Consider the following 18,151-nt stretch of genomic DNA (forward strand, 5'->3'; position numbering starts at 1 on the left):
CTTATTGCTTGACGTGTATTGATCGGTTTACCTCTTGGAGGGAAGTGGTACCGTTATCAAATATCACAGCAGAAAATATAGCAAGAGCCTTTTATGAACATTGGATAACACGATTTGGTGTACCTTCTTGTGTTATTACTGACAGAGGAACTCCATTCATTTCGGAACTGTTTCGAAATTTGGCTTCGCTATGTGGAGTAAAAGTAAACCATACAACTTCTTACCATCCTCAAAGTAATGGGAAAATTGAATGTCTACACCGTACTTTAAAAACAGCTATTAGATGTCATAATTCTCTTCATTGGACAGAAACATTACCAACAGTTCTTATGGGTTTGCGAGCTGCTCTACATGAGGACTGTAAATATACAATAGCTGAAATGGTTTATGGCAAAACTATTAAATTACCTGGCAAATTCTTTGAAGAATCAAACATGCCAATATCTAATGATAATTTTGTAAATAATCTTCGAAATCAGATGGCCCCCTTAAAGCCCTATCAATCCAAATCCAAATGTAAACAAAAGATTTTCACCCCAAAAGATTTGTACACATGCTCGCATGTGTTTCTGCGGGTTGACAGAGTAAAAAAACCTTTAGAACCCCCATATGAAGGACCCTTTTTGGTACTGCAAAGAACCCCGAAATATTTTCTTCTATAAATTAAAAATAAAGAAGTTAGTATCTCTGTGGATAGGTTAAAACCAGCTTATGTGTTACAACCTAATGAACTTTTGTCTCCAACTTCAAAAAGTGATCATACATCTGTGCCAAGTCAGAAAGTAGAACAACCTAAAAAATTAACACGATGTGGAAGACAAGTAAAACTTCCAGTTCGTTTCAATGACATTATTGACTCTTCTTGAACTTATAACTTTTTCATATTAATTTAAAATTTAATTATGTTTTTCTTTGTGTACATAATTTCAATTTATATATTTGTATAGATATTTGTATCTTCTCTCCCACCATGTTTTCAGAGTAACGTAATTTTGTTACTGGTAGGGGAGTGATGTAGGCAACAATTATTATTGGTTATAATAACTACAACTACTTCTACTAGATAATAACTACTACTTTCACTTCACCTTTAGTTTCAAGTTTAGTTTCTAAGTGTTGTCATCCATGAAATTAGTAGGAGTTAGTGAGGGCTACAAAGAATAATAAAGATGTTATATATGGAAAATATTGATTCTTGCTTTTTGATTTTTGCTATTTAAATTATTATAAAAGAACTTAGCAAGCAACCACAAGTGCGAAGGAGATGCTTTTTTACGCCGTATCATTACGCTGGATGAGACTTGGGCCCGATCGTACCAGCCAGAACTGAAACGCCAATCAAACGAATGGCGTCATCACAGGTCACCACGACGTTAGAAATTTTGTCAGTTTCCCAGCAATGTGAAAGTTATGGTGATTCTCTTGCGCGACTGTGATGGTGTCATCCTAACACATACCGTCACTGCGCAGTATTACTGCTCATTTTTGGAGCACAATCTCCGACCAGCTTTGAGAAAAAAACGGCGACACTTTCTGCAGAACGCTCCTCTCATTTTGCATGATAATGCTCGGCCGCATGCAGCGCAAGCTGTGACTGATTTGTTCAAGGGATGGGGCTGGGAAGTGCTTTACCATCCACCATACTCCCCAGATCTAAGCCCTTGTGACTATGACTTAATTCCTAAGATGAAGGAACCACTTCGTGACACTCGCTTCCAAACTGTTCCTGAGATTCTTGCGGCAGTAGACTGGTCCATTCAAACTATCAACAAAACAGGCGCTGCTACAGGTATTCTGCAACTTCCACATCGTTGGAAACGGGTTGTACACAATGCTGGCGACTATATTGAAGGACTGTAAAACATGGTGACATGAATCACTTTTGTATTCCTTGTAAATAAATAGTTGCCACTATTAAAGTTCCAACCCTCGTAGTGATTCAAAATAAGCCAATCCCTATAAAATTTGAATATGTTGTCAAATAAAAATTACTGAGTAAAACTGCAGTTTACTCCTAGAAAAACAGTAAAACCTGATAAACTTATCACATTAAATAGTAGCAGAAACAGATTCTTTAAGCTCCAATAAGTTCAAATCCCTACTACAGACCACATTTAAATATTTTAACAGTGTGCCAAAAATTTATCACTTCTATTAAGTACTTGCGTATTATGCATTAACCGAGAAACACTCACTAAACAACTCAGTTCAGTGCTAATTACAGATAAACAAGAATTTGCAACACACTCATATCACCTGCACTTTCTTTTGATGCAACCCAACTGATTTCTGATGAGCCATTTTTTGTTTTTAAGAACAAGGATATAAATTCATAGTTAATGCTATAATAATTTCCTGCATTTTGAAAAACACATTGCATTTAAACTTGTATTTCAAACTACGATTTAACTTGAAATTAATGTATATGATTACTCAGAGAATTAGATTTTTGTAGCGTAGTTTACGTGGGAGAGATCACTTTGGGTCACATGATACGAACCGGCGACTCAGGATGTTGAACCATGAAAGCATGAGAAATTCTTAATGTCTTTTTACAAATTTATTGTCTTTATTTATTGGCTAAAGTACCGCAAAGAAAACATCTGAATGGGGAAAGGAAAAACCAGAAATAGCTGACACAATAATAATAAACTAGAACAAAAAACCTGCGAGAAATTTGTACTTGCAGCATTTGAAATAAAGTTTCCAATAAAATCAGGTCTGACAAAACAGTAGAAATCGACGAAAGCCATTTTAAAAACCAAAAAAATAAAATTGGTTGAAATAATCTCACAGCAATAACAACTGTTTGGTGGATTGTGCAGAAAGACTGAAGAATGGTTTATTGTTAACAGCTGCATATAGAAGTGTAGCTACAATTCCGTAGGATCGACTGGCACAATTTAGGCACAATCTCCGCTGATATCTTTCAAGTTCAATGGCATAATACATTAGTACCCATTAACATGTGACGATAATTTATTGGCCGACTAACTTTATATAATAATTTTGGATATGTATGAACATTTGCGTGAACTTCCTTAGTTAAAAATACCTCTTTAAGTTTCAAGAGAATAAATAAATAAAATAAAAATGGACTGTTTGAGAAATCTAAATACCTGCAGCATACTAACACAACTTGTTACAGTAAGGCTTAATTACAACACAATTCAGTTTTATATAGCATACTATATTACATAGAAAAATAGACGAAATTGCTTTTGTGTACTTACTGAAGCAATATTATCAGAACACAATGCTATAATAGTACTCTTTTGAGCTATTACAAAAACTCAAATTGCTCATCAATTTAACAAACTTTATTTTCCCTCATTGATATATTTTGGATATGTTACATACAAACAATAAAGTTTATACAGTTCACACATACAAGAAGATTCACATAACTTGACATTCTAAGCATTAAAGTTGAAATTTTGTTATGGATATTTTACCAAAATGTTCTACTTTCTAAATACAGTACAAAGTCTTTAATACGGACCTCAAAACTACAAACTTTCTGCGCATGCGGTAAACGCATAATGCTTTCGTGCATGCGCATAATACGTTTACACATACATGTTTAATGTATAACACACGGTATATGCTAGGCTAAAATTATCTAATTATCTGCAAATGGTCATAGAGCATAAAATTTAATTATTTTTGTAAATATTCTATGTAATTGTATGCCTGTATTGAAAGAAACAATCTAGTAAGAAATGGCTGCGACTTGTTTTGAAAATGAGGTGTAAAAGGTTACCAGAGAAGATATTCTGTTTGGCATCAGTTATACCATTATTGCCGATTTTATCATTTGTGCCGGCAAAACAGAAAAGTACCTTTAATTGTATATCTCCTTTGCATAAAAGAAATGCAGCTGGTAAATCAGTAACTTATGATGAACATGCACAACATATTTCGACTGTGCTCAGAACCAACCAATTAAAACAACAGCTATGAATTTTAATTTGGAAGATTTATAATACACTGCACAGGTTGGAAAGTTTACTTTTTCATGCAGTACTTTTTAACTATGTTATTAAGTCAGAACCATGCTTTCAGCTAAAAGTGTAGCACATAACACTATGCATAACAAGTATTTTATTGAAGATTTTTCTTGAAACAGCTATGCTTTGTTATATTGAACATGTATTATTAAAAATATAACCTATACAGGTCACACTTTTCTTGATGCTACTTTTTCCAACACAAATTACAACTAGTCTGGTAGCTTACAGTGAGGCTAATTTTTAGTTTTTCACTGCAATGAAATGTATAAGGTAATTCGAGTCGTTTTATCCCCCATGTTCTATGCACAGATGTATACTTCTTGTTTGTATTTCACTTCAAATGACAGATATCAGCCAGATGATAACCTGTTTTCGTGCTGTCTAATTCCCCCCCCCCCCGACATAGTCAATTAGCATCTTACCATGTAACATAAATCCAAAGCCTGAATCTTCTAGCAAACTGTTATTCTGAATGGATGGAGCTCTTTTCCACTACACTGCCCAAGTCAGATAATTCATCAATGAACATATCCTGCCAGGTAGATTGGCCCACCTTCCAGTACTGATAAAGTAGCCTGACAGAAGTCAATCTCATGTCATTGGCAATGCGTTAAGGAACATTAGTAAACAGTACTTATTGCAAAAAAGCTATCAGACAAATAAAGAGTTAAATGATGTTGTTATGGTGATATTCACAAGAATCACAAAGCATATGTTTCTCACAGAAGACACAGCAGCATTTTGCCGTGTGATAATTCCGGTGTTCAACCTCTGGATGTTTAAATATACGTTATCAGAGAATGCTAGTCATCAGAAGTGATCACAGAGAATAAATGCTCATACGTGCACAGAACACGAGAAGCAAACAAGAATTTTGAACAATCTTACACATCCAGTAGAATTTGACGTAATGTTACTCAAAAGCAGCATTTGGAATGTCATTTTTACATATTCGCATCTTTAAGGAAACAACGGTGCAGCAGCATTATCGCTCCTATGAAAAAGCATTTTTTTGGGAGGGTAGAATACAAGAATCGAATTAACTTCAGATTCCTTTAATTTTTTACCCATTTCTAAATTGAAACACAGCATTATGTTACAAGACGGAAAATTTCTGTTCATAATTACTTTACTGAACTTCTCTCCAGATATAAATGAATGCATAAGTAGCAATAAACGTTATTAAAGAATCAAAATTACACGAAAGAATTTACACTTACCCAGCGTATTTGCTCATGAGAATAAATTAGACTGAATAATCTATACAACTAATAAATTTTAAAAACTGAGATTGTATGTGCATGGAATAGGGTAGTTTTGTAACATGAGTATTAACAATGAGCAAAACAAAAACACTGTTTAACTACCCTAAATATCTAATCGAATATTCGCACATTTAACTTTTTATTGAGTGATGCCACTCTGCATTAAATGATCAGAAGGAAAAAGAAAACTCGGGATAAAAACACAAAAAGAACCTCCTTGGAAAAACGTTAGACATCCAGATACATTCCAAGACATTAGGGATCAATGTGAAGATTTCTGAAATATCCAGTAATATGCATGAAAGGAAAGTATTTTATTGCACATAAGAGGCACGAAACCCTGATCACAGGTTTAACTCAAACGGTGAAGTTTGGCGGCCATGTTTCTGTTATCACTCTGACTTGTGCAAGGAAGTCTGTAATTGCAATATTTTTTTTCTGTTCTTTTTGAAGCATGTCAGCTTGTGTTGTATATGGATGCACAAACAGATTTTCGAAAAAGATTCCTGGGATTACTTTTCACGCGTAAGTATTAATTTTCTTTTTTTAGGTAATTTGATAACTATGGTAAAAAATATCACAATGCCATGTTGTTTTCTTTCCAGATGTGAAAAAAAGGACTTAATAAGAATCAAAATATGTTAAATACATTTTAATGTTTTTGTTTGTAGCTGGCATCTTTGTTCCTTAACATACAGTGATGTATGCTAGGATTTAAACTGCATAATTTGAACGTTTTAGGTAATTCGTTAATTAATGATTCGTTAATTAATTAATGATTTTCTGTACGTAGTAAATTACGGATATCATCTTTATAACTTTAAAACAAAAAACTAACAATAGCGAAGTATTTCATTATGAATTTTACATATTTTTAGTGGAAAACACATGCACGGAATAACTTAAAAAACACGTACGTTTCGCTGCCGTAATGCAATGTTTTGAAGTTACAAACATGGACGCCGCTTGTTCGGTGGAGTTTCATTCCCTGATAGTGGAGAAAACTGCGAACCCTCCCTCCTTCTATTCTAACCTCCTTGGGGCACACTGGGATTTATCTGCGCTAGCGGTGTCGGTTCAATGTGTCGAATAGCTTCCCTGTACTTGAAGTTCAGACTTTTCAACTCGTTTCGCTACGAAGAAAAATTGGTTTTGGAGCAGTTTCGTTTGTGTCAGATGTCTCCGTTAGTTCAAATAAACCTCAATGTGAACAGCCCTTTGCAGAAACAAAAAACAAAACAAAACAAAAAACCGAATTGAAACAATGCCGCAAAGCTCATCAATCTGGAGGTAATTTCCGTAAACAAATGAAACCGCAACTAAGAAAATCTTCAGATTCTGAGAGCGAAAATGACGAACTAAATCATAAAACTAATAACAAATTTCAACTTCTCCAAACCGATAATGACTCAATGAATTTGAGTGATACTGAAGACGGCCACCCGCCCACTTCAACCAGCTTTTCGCGATTCAATTCACCTATAGGTGGCGCTTTCACACATTAGTGTGGCGGATAAAAACCGGTATTTTGATTTGTGATGTGACATCGTACAGTCGGCCACAAAAGTATTCGAACACCGGTACCCATTCAGAAAATTTACTTTTCCGTTGAGAAACAAAATTGTCTCCAGAGTCTATCTTGGTTCGATAGACAAAAAAAAAAAAAAAAAAAAAAAAAGGATGGCTCATGTCCAAAATTGGCTAGGTGCATGAAACAAAATACAACATGACCTATCTGGGTGAGATGGGAAAGAAAATGGCTGCTCACGTAATCCATTATTGCGCTCATAGAAAACGCAAAGTGTCGCTGCGGCTCGTCTCGGTTCGCGAAGAGTGAAAACCCAAAACGGTCTGCAGTGTCTATCTTTGTTGAATGAGAAAACAAAAGGATGGCTCATGTCCAGTTTATTTAGGTGTGGGAAAGCATATAACGTGACCTATCTGGATGAGATGTCTCCAGCGATCCAGTATAGACTTTTTCCCCATCTGCAATAGATGACATCTATAAACAATTCCCTTGAAATCTCCTCGAAATATAAGAAACAGCTAGCTCGTGAAATTGTAAAGTATTCCCAAAAAATTCCACTTCTTGAAGAAGGAAAAACACCCTAGCTGCAGATGAGGTAGAGAGAGAAAAAGTATGTTGCACCATGGAGAGCCCGCACGGTTCTGAACAGAAAACGTGGAATGCTTTTATAGAAAAGAGTTGAAAGTGAAAGTAAAAGCCGATTGGAAATTTTTCAATTCGTTGCCGACTGGGAAAAAATTTTCAGAGCTCAGAAAAAAAAATCTGAGATGTAAAAAAAAAAAAAAAACAAAAACAAAAAAAAAAAACTTTTTGTTAATTTTTATCATGTCTTCTAGACATGATAAAAATTAACCCTACCCCCCTTTTGTGTGGGAATGTTGTCTCACTGTTTCTAAAAATAGACCATGACTCATTCTAGGAATTATATGTTTTAAAAAGGATGAGTTTAAAGTTTATAAGATATGATAAGTTTTTAAAAAGGATATGTTTTAAAAAGTATTTGGGTTTCTCCATTCCAAAGTAAACAAAGTGAAGACATCAAATTAATAAAAAAAAGGAAGAGTTTTTTTTTTTTTTTTAATAGCTCTGGAAATATTTTTCCAATTCAACAGCCAAGAAATATTTCCAGCCAATACAATTTCATTTTTACTTTCACTTTCAATTCATTTCTTATATCTATAAGAACATTTCATTTTTCTGTTCAGATAAGTGTGGGTTGTTCAAGATGCAGCAACTCTACTCCATCCCACAACCAGGAAAAAAAGATGTTCTTTCATGAGATGTTCTTTTGGCTTTCGAAAACAATGATGACATGATGATTGTAATACATTTCGGTTCTCATGTCCCATGCTTGAACTCAGAATTATTTCCAGAACTCTGAAAATTTTTCCTAGTCAGCTCGATAACCCAGCTTTCGTATATTTATTTTTTAAGCCACTCGAGTTTCGACTTCCCATCCGTGTGTGCTGTGCATTCAACCTGGAGACACATTCCCTGAGCTCTAAGAAAATGTTTCCCAGCCCACTCAATACCTGAAATGGATTAAAAAAAATTCTTTCATACATTTTTAAAGCTCAAGAGTGTTAGGTGTCAAGGAAAGAACCTTTTTTTTCCCTGAGCTCTAAGAAAATGTTTCCCAGCAGACTCATTCGCTGAAATGGATTAAAAATAAATTCTTTCATACATTTTTAAAGCTCAAGAGTGTTAGCTGTCATGGAAAGAGCCTTTTTTTCCCCTGAGCTCTGAGAAAATGTTTCCCAGCAGACTCAATCGCTGAAATGGATTAAAAATAAATTCTTTCATACATTTTTAAAGCTTAAGCGTGTTAGCTGTTATGGAAAGAGCCTTTTTTTCCCCTGAGCTCTGAGAAAATGTTTCCCAGCAGACTCAGTCGCTGAAATGGATTAAAAATAAATTCTTTCATACATTTTTTAAACCTCAAGCGTGTTAGCTGTCATGGAAAGAGCCTTTTTTTCCCCTGAGCTCTGAGAAAATGTTTCCCAGCAGACTCAATCGCTGAAATGGATCAAAAATAAATTCATTCATACATTTTTAAAGCTTAAGCGTGTTAGTTCTCATGGAAAGGGCCTTTTTTTCCCCTGAGCTCTAAGAAAATGTTTCCCAGTCCACTCAATCGCCGAAATGGATTAAAAATAAATTCTTTCATATATTTTTAAAGCTTAAGCGTGTTAGTTCTCATGGAAAGAGCCTTTTTTTCCCCTGAGCTCTAAGAAAATGTTTCCCAGTCCACTCAATCGCTGAAATGGATTAAAAATAAATTCTTTCATATATTTTTAAGGCTTAAGCGTGTTAACTGTCATAGAAAGGGCCTTTTTTTCCCCTGAGCTCTAAGAAAATGTTTCCCAGTCCACTCAATCGCTGAAATGGATTAAAAATAAATTCTTTCATACATTTTTAAAGCTCAAGCGTGTTAACTGTCATGGAAAGGGCCTTTTTTTTCCCCAGCCCACTCAATCGCTGAAATGGATTAAAAATAACTTCTTTCATACATTTTTAAAGCTCAAGCGTGTTAGCTGTCATAGAGCTGCAGATGAGGTAGAGAGAGAACAAGCATGTTGCACCATGGAGAGCCCACACGGTTCTGAACAGAAAACGTGGAATACTTTTATAGAAAACAGTTGAAAGTGAAAGTAAAAGCCGATTGGAAATTTTTCACTTGGTTGCCGACTGGGAAAAAATTTTCAGAGCTCAGAAAAAAAAATCTGAGATGTAAAAAAAAAAAAAAAAAAAAAAAAAAACTTTTTGTTAATTTTTATCATGTCTTCTAGACATGATAAAAATTAACCCTACCCCCCTTGTGTGTGAGAATGTTTTCTCCCTGTTTCTAAAAATAGACCATGACTCATTCTAGGACATTCCAAAGTAAACAAAGTGAAGACATCAAATTAATAGAAAAAAAGAAAGAGTTTTTTTTTTTTCAGCTTTGGAAATATTTTTCCCATTCAACAGCCAATACAATTTCATTTTTACTTTCACTTTCAATTCATTTCTTATATCTATAAAAACATTTCATGTTTCTGTTCAAATCAGTGTGGGTTGTTCAAGATGCAACATCTCTACTCCATCCCACAACCACGAAAAAAAGATGTTCTTTCATGAGGAATTTTTTTGGCTTTCGAAAACAATGATGACATGATGATTGTAATACATTTCTGTTCTCATGTCCCATGATTGAACTCAGAATTATTTCCAGAACTCTGAGAATTTTTCCTAGTCAGCTCGATGAACCAAATTTCGTATATTTATTTTTTAAGCCACTCGAGTTTCGACTTCCCATCCGTCTGTGCTGTGCATTCAACCTAGACACACATTCCCTGAGCTCTAAGAAAATCTTTCCCAGCCCACTCAATCGCTGAAATGGATTAAAAACAAATTGTTTTATACATTTTTAAAGCTCAAGCGTGTTAGCTGTCATGGAAAGAACCTTTTTTTTCCCTGAGCTCTAAGAAAATGTTTCCCAGCCCACTCAATCGCTGAAATGGATTAAAAATAAATTCGTTCCTATATTTTTAAAGGTCAAGCATGTTAGCTCTCATGAAAAGGGCCTTTTTTTTCCCCAGCCCACTCAATAGCTGAAATGAATTAAAAAGAAATTCTTTCATACATTTTTAAACCTCAAGAGTGTTAGTTGTCATGGAAAGAGCCTTTTTTCCCCTGAGCTCTAAGAAAATGTTTCCCAGCAGACTCAATCGCTGAAATGGATTAAAAATAAATTCATTCATACATTTTTAAAGCTCAAGCGTGTTAGCTGTCATGGAAAGGGCCTTTTTTTCCCCCAGCCCACTCAATCGCTGAAATGGATTAAAAATAACTTCTTTCATACATTTTTAAAGCTCAAGCGTGTTAGCTGTCATGGAAACTGAAATTTATGTCATGGTTTGTGTCTCACACGACGTCAACGGTATGGTTTGAGGTGAAAATTGAAAACCCGGTATTAAAAATCTCTTTAAGTTCACTTTAGAAGAAGCTGTGGGATAGAGAGATTTCGTCATGGAAAAATGTCTTTCAATGTCTTTCAATGTCAGTCATGGGAAAATGTCTTTCAATGTCCGTCATGGAAAAATGTCTTTCAATATCATGACATCTCCTTTCAAATAGGATTGAAGGATTTTTCTTAAACTATGTTGAAATCTTGATCCATCCAAATTACAGATGGGAAATTCTGATCCATGCATGGATCATCCAATTTCGCTAGAACCAGATAAACGGTTGCTGATGAAATCCAAACGAAAACCCTAGCTTTTCAAACAGGAAACATTTTCCCGTAAACGTATTAATCATTTCTATTCTGTGAGACATTAAAAAGTGGAAAGAAACTTGTGTTCACAGAAGCTCTTTCTATAAGAGTGGTCCTAGGTCCAGATGAGATAGAGAAAGAGAAAAAGCATGCTGCACCTTGGATAGCCCGCACGGTTCTGAATAGAAAACGTGGAATACTTTTATAGAAAAGCGATGAAAGTGAAAGTTAAAGCCAAATCGTCTTGGCTGTAGAATTTTCACTTGGTTGCCGACTGGGAAAAATTTTTCAAAGCTCAGAAAAAAAAATTTGAGATGTAAAAAAAAAAAAAATCTTTTTGTTAATTTTTATCATGTCTTCTAGACATGATAAAAATTAACCCTACCCCCCTTTTGTGTGGGAATATTGTCTCCCTGTTTCTAAAAATAGACCATGACTCATTCTAGGAATTATAAGTTTTAAAAAGGATGAGTTTAAAGTTTATAAGATATGATAAGTTTTTAAAAAGGATATATTTTAAAAAGTATTTGGGTTTCTCCATTCCAAAGTAAACAAAGTGAAGACATCAAATTAATAGAAAAAAAGGAAGAGTTTTTTTTTTTTTTTTTCAGCTTTGGAAATATTTTTCCCATTCAACAGCCAAGAAATATTTTCAGCCAATACAATTTCATTTTTCTTTCACTTTCAGTTCATTTCTTATATCTATAAAAACATTTCATATTTCTGTTCAGATCAGTGTGGGTTGTTCAAGATGCAGGAACTCTACTCCATCCCACAACCAGGAAAAAAAGATGTTCTTTCATGAGGAATTCTTTTGGCTTTCGAAAACAATGATGACATGATGATTGTAATACATTTCTGTTCTCATGTCCCATGCTTGAATTCAGAACTATTTCCAGAGCTCTGAGAATTTTTCCTAGTCCACTCGATGACCCAAATTTCGTATATTTATTTAAGCTACTCAAGTTTCGACTACCCATCCGTGTGTGCTGTGCATTCAACCTGGACACACATTCAGTGAGCTCTAAGAAAATTTTCCGAGCCCACTCAATCGCTGAAATGGATTTAAAATAAATTGTTTCATACATTTTTAAAGCTCAAGAGTGTTAGGTGTCATGGAAAGAGCCTTTTTTTCCCCTGAGCTCTAAGAAAATGTTTCCCAGCCCCCTCAATCGCTGAAATGGATTAAAAATAAATTCTTTCATACATTTTTAAAGCTCAAGAGTGTTAGGTATCATGGAAAGAGCTTTTTCTTTCCACAGCCCACTCAATCGCTGAAATGGATTAAAAATAAATTCTTCGATACATTTTTAAAGCTCAAGCGTGTTAGCTGTCATAGAAAGGGCCTTTTTTTTCCCCAGCCCACTCAATCGTTGAAATGGATTAAAAATAAATTCTTTCATACATCTTTAAAGCTCAAGCGTGTTAGCTGTCATAGAAAGGGCCTTTTTCATCCCAGCCCACTCAATCGCTGAAATGGATTAAAAATAAATTCTTTCATACATGTTTAAATCTCAAGCGTGTTAGCTGTCATGGAAACTGAAATTTATGTCACGGTTTGTGTGTCACACGTCGTCAACGGTATGATTTGAGGTGAAAATTGAAAACCCGGTATAAAAAATCTCTTTAACTTCACTTTAGAAGAAGGTGTGGGATAGAGAGATTTCGTCATGGGAAAATGTCTTTTAATGTCCGTCATGGGAAAATGTCTTTCAATATCATGTCATCTCCTTTCAAATAGGATTGAAGGATTTTTCTTAAACTATGTTGAAATCTTGATGCATAAAAACCACGGATGGGAAATTCTGATTTATGGATGGATCATCCAATTTCTCTAGACCCTGATAAACGGTTGCTGATGAAATCCAAACGAGGGGTATTAGCTTTTCAAATGGGAAACATTTTCCCCTAAAAGGAGAAATGATTTCTATTCTGTGAGACGTCAAAAATTGGAAAAAAGCTTGTGTTCACAGAAGCTCTTTCTAGAAGACTGGTCCTGGGTCCAGATGCAGTAGAGAGAGAAAACGCATGCTGCACCTTGGACAGCCCGCACAGTTCTGAACAGAAAACGTAGAATACTTTTATAGAAAAGTGTTGAAAGTGAAAGTAAAAGGCCAATCGTCTTGGCTGTAGAATTTTCACTTGGTTGCCGACTGGGAAAAATTTTTCAAAGCTTAGAAAAAAAAAATTGAGATGTAAAAAAAAAAAAAAACTTTTTGTTAATTTTTATCATGTCTTCTAGACATGATAAAAATTAACCCTACCCCCCTTTTGTGTGGGAATGTTGTCTCCCTGTTTCTAAAAATAGACCATGACTCATTCTAGGAATTATATGTTTTAGAAAGGATGAGTCATAGTCTTTGGGTTTCTCCATTCCAAAGTAAATAAAGTGAAGACATCAATTTAATAGAAAAAAAGAAAGAGTTTTTTTTTTTTTTTTTTTTTTCAGCTTTGGAAATATTTTTCCCATTCAACAGCCAAGAAATATTTTCAGCCAATACAATTTCATTTTTACTTTCACTTTCAGTTCATTTCTTATATCTATAAAGACATTTCTTATTTCTGTTCAGATCAGTGTGGGTTGTTCAAGATGCAGCAACTCTACTCCATCCCACAACCAGGAAAAAAAGATGTTCTTTCATGAGGAATTCTTTTGGCTTTCGAAAACAATGATGACATGATGATTGTAATACATTTCTGTTCTCATGTCCCATGCTTGAACTCAGAACTATTTCCAGAGCTCTGAAATTTTTCCTAGTCCACTCGATGACCCAAATTTCGTATATTTATTTAAGCTACTCAAGTTTCGACTACCCATCCGTGTGTGCTGTGCATTCAACCTGGACACACATTCCCTGAGCTCTAAGAAAATTTTCCGAGCCCACTCAGTCGCTGAAATGGATTAAAAATAAATTCTTTCATACATTTTCAAAGCTCAAGTGTGTTAGGTATCATGGAAAGAGCTTTTTCTTTCCACAGCCCACTTAATCGCTGAAATGGATTAAAAACAAATTCTTTGATACATTTTCAAAGCTCAAGCGTGTTAGCTGTCATAGAAAGGGCCTTTTTTTTCCCCAGCCCACTCAATCGTTGAAATGGATTAAAAATAAATTCTTTCATACATCTTTAAAGCTCAAGCGTGTTAGCTGTCATAGAAAGGGCCTTTTTCATCCCAGCCCACTCAATCGCTGAAATGGATTAAAAATAAATTCTTTCATACATGTTTAAAGCTCAAGCGTGTTAGCTGTCATGGAAACTGAAATTTATGTCACGGTTTGTGTGTCACACGTCGTCAATGGTATGATTTGAGGTGAAAATTGAAAACCCGGTATAAAAAATCTCTTTAACTTCAATTTAGAAGAAGGTGTGGGATAGAGAGATTTCGTCATGGGAAAATGTCTTTCAATGTCTTTCAATGTCCGTCATGGGAAAGTGTCTTTCAATATCATGTCATCTCCTTTCAAATAGGATTGAAGGATTTTTCTTAAACTATGTTGAAATCTTGATGCATAAAAACCACGGATGGGAAATTCTGATTTATGGATGGATCATCCAATTTCGCTAGACCCTGATAAACGGTTGCTGATGAAATCCAAACGAGGGGTCCTAGCTTTTCAAATGGGAAACATTTTCCCCTAAAAGGAGAAATGATTTCTATTCTGTGAGACGTCAAAAATTGGAAAAAAGCTTGTGTTCACAGAAGCTCTTTCTAGAAGACTGGTCCTGGGTCCAGATGCAGTAGAGAGAGAAAACGCATGCTGCACCTTGGACAGCCCGCACAGTTCTGAACAGAAAACGTAGAATACTTTTATAGAAAAGTGTTGAAAGTGAAAGTAAAAGGCCAATCGTCTTGGCTGTAGAATTTTCACTTGGTTGCCGACTGGGAAAAATTTTTCAAAGTTTAGAAAAAAAAAATTGAGATGTAAAAAAAAAAAAAAAAACTTTTTGTTAATTTTTATCATGTCTTCTAGACATGATAAAAATTAACCCTACCCCCCTTTTGTGTGGGAATGTTGTCTCACTGTTTCTAAAAATAGACCATGTATACCAATATACTACAAACGGACTTGAACGCCTGTTCTCAGTATGTAGCTATACAAATTTGAAGGTAAAATTAAGAAAAAGACATCTTTTTGCGGAAAAGGGAGTAAATTTGTATAGGAATATACTACAAACGGAATTTAAGGCCTGTTTTCAGTATATAGCTATACAAATTGGAAGGTAAAAAAAAAATAAAAAAAAAGACATCTTTTTTTTCGGGGGGGAAGGCAGTGAATTTGTATAGGAATATACTACAAACGGACTTTAAAGCCTGTTTTCAGCATATAGCTATACAAATTGGAAGGTAAAAAAAAATTAAAAAAAAGACATTTTTTTTTCGGGGGGGGGAGGCAGTGAATTTGTATAGGAATATACTACAAACGGACTTTAAAGCCTGTTTTGAGCATATAGCTATACAAATTGGAAGGTAAAAAAAAATAAAAAAAAAGACATCTTTTTTTTTTCGGGAAATTAAGTGAATTTGTATAGGAATATACTACAAACGGACTTTAACGCCTGTTTTCAGTATATAACTATACAAATTGGAAGATTAAAAAAAATAAAAAAAAGACATCTTTTTTTTTCGGGAAATTAAGTGAATTTGTATAGGAATATACTACAAACTGACTTTAATGCCTGTTTTCAGTATATAGCTATAAGAATTGGAAGGTAAAAAAAAATAAAAAAAAAGATATCTTTTTTGGGGAAAAGGAGTGAATTTGTATAGAAATATACTACAAGAACATCAAGAAAAGAACATCATGGGTCCAAGAATTGAAAGTAAAAGTCCAAAAACGAAATGTTAACGACTGGGAAGAAAATTTTCAAAGCTGAAAAAAAGATTTAAAAAAAAATTTTTTTTACATTAAAAAAAAATTTTTTTTTTAATTTTTCCAGAGCTCTGAGAAATTTTCCCAGTCGGTTTCTAGAAGCAACTCGTTAATGTATTTAAACCACTCGCGTTTCAGTTTCAGATCAGTCTGTGCTGTGCACTCAACGTGGATACACGCTTCTCACTCTCCTGGGAAGAGCTTCTGTGAAGGTATGTGAACATTTTTTTCTTACTCTTTTGTATTTCATAGACTACAAATATTTATTGAGTCACCCATTTTATTGAAATGTATTCTTATTTCCTTTCAATACTTTGAGGTAGGGTAATATTTTCCCCCCTGCTACCGTTTTTGCTTTTCAAGGCTAGAAATGTTTTACTCAATAGCTGTTTTTATAGAAAACATGCTATTATTTCATATACTGATATATTTTGTGAAACTTTAACAAATTCCTTTCAAGAAGCCAAGATCATGTGATCCACAGCTGGCTAGACCCGTCAGTGTAATCGGATCACGATTGTTCCATCATATACTGATATATTTTGTGAAACTTTAACAAATTCCTTTCAAGAAGCCAAGATCTCGTGATCCACAGCTGGCTAGACTCGTCAGTGTAATCGGATCACGATTGTTCCATCCTATACTGATATATTTTGTGAAACTTTAACAAATTCCTTTCAAGAAGCCAAGATCTCGTGATCCACAGCTGGCTAGACTCGTCAGTGTAATTGGATCACGACTGTTCCATCATATACTGATATATTTTGTGAAACTTTAACAAATTTCTTTCAAGAAGCCAAGATCTCGTGATCAACAGCTGGCTAGAGCAGTCAGTATAATCGGATCACGACTGTTCCCTCGTATACTGATATATTTTGTGAAACTTTAACAAATTTCTTTCAAGAAGCCAAGATCTCGTGATCCACAGCTGACTCCATTAGTCAGTATAATTGGATCACGATTGTTCCATCCTATACTGATATATTTTGTGAAACTTTAACAAATTCCTTTCAAGAAGCCAAGATCTCGTGATCCACAGCTGGCTAGACTCGTCAGTGTAATTGGATCACGATTGTTCCATCCTATACTGATATATTTTGTGAAACTTTAACAAATTCCTTTCAAGAAGCCAAGATTTCGTGATCCACAGCTGACTCCATTAGTCAGGAAAAACGGATCACGATTTTATCAATCGTATACTGATATATTTTGTGAAACTTTAACAAATCCCTTTCAAGAAGCCAAGATCTCGTGATCCACAGCTGACTCCATTAGTCAGGAAAAACGGATCACGATTTTATCAATCGTATACTGATATATTTTGTGAAACTTTAACAAATCCCTTTCAACAGGGCAAGATCTCGTGATCCATAGCTGGCTAGAGCAGTCAGGATCAATGGATCACGATTGTCCCATCGTATACTGATATATTTTGTGAAACTTTAACAAGGCAAGATCTCGTGATCCACAGCTGGCTAGACTAGTCAGGATTAACGGATCACGATTTTATCAATTGTATACTGATATATTTTGTGAAATTTCTTTAACAAATCCTTTTCAATAAGGCCAGATCTCGTGATCCACAGCTGGCTAGAGCAGTCAGTATAATCGGATCACGACTGTTCCCTCGTATACTGATATATTTTGTGAAATTTTAACAAATGACTTTCAAGAAGGCAAGATCTCGTGATCCAGAACTGACTAAACCCGTCAGAATTAACGGATCACGATTGTTCCATTGTATACTGCTATATTTTGTGAAACTTCTTTAACAAATGACTTTCAAGAAGGCAAGATCTCGTGATCCACAGCTGACTAGACTTGTCAGAATTAACGGATCACGGTTGTTCCATTGTATACTGATATATTTTGTGAAACTTCTTTAACAAATGACTTTCCAGAAGGCAAGATCTCGTGATCCACAGCTGACTAGACTTGTCAGAATTAACGGATCACGATTGTTCCATTGTATACTGATATATTTTGTGAAACTTCTTTAACAAATGACTTTCAAGAAGGCAAGATCTCGTGATCCACAGCTGACTAGACCCGTCCGAATTAACGGATCACGATAGTTCCATTGTATACTAATATATTTTGTGGAACTTTAACAAATCCTTTTCAAAAAACGCAAGGTCTTGTGATCCACAGCTGACTCCATCAGTCAGGATAACGGATCACGATGGTTCCATCTTATACTGATATATATTTTGTGA

General features: G+C 34.8%; 1 protein-coding gene across 2 annotated transcripts in view; it reads right to left on the reverse strand.

Moving 5' to 3' along the window:
• LOC118193278 (eukaryotic translation initiation factor 4E type 2-like) overlaps positions 1–5,500 on the reverse strand; it is a 48,372-nt gene extending 42,872 nt beyond the window's left edge. The window contains exon 1 of one of the 2 annotated variants that reach the window (XM_035364331.2): positions 5,234–5,446. In XM_035364331.2, coding sequence (XP_035220222.1) covers positions 5,234–5,250 — 17 coding nt within the window. In that variant the 5' untranslated portion in view covers positions 5,251–5,446. Of the gene's footprint in view, positions 1–5,233 lie in introns of both variants that reach the window. The other variant, XM_085806959.1, reaches the window with a different exon arrangement.
• Positions 5,501–18,151: the final 12,651 nt, after the last annotated feature.

Source organism: Stegodyphus dumicola, chromosome X1 (assembly GCF_044657685.1).
Source record: "Stegodyphus dumicola isolate Sdum_Otavi_A_Nest chromosome X1, ASM4465768v1".
Classification (NCBI taxonomy): domain Eukaryota; kingdom Metazoa; phylum Arthropoda; class Arachnida; order Araneae; family Eresidae; genus Stegodyphus; species Stegodyphus dumicola.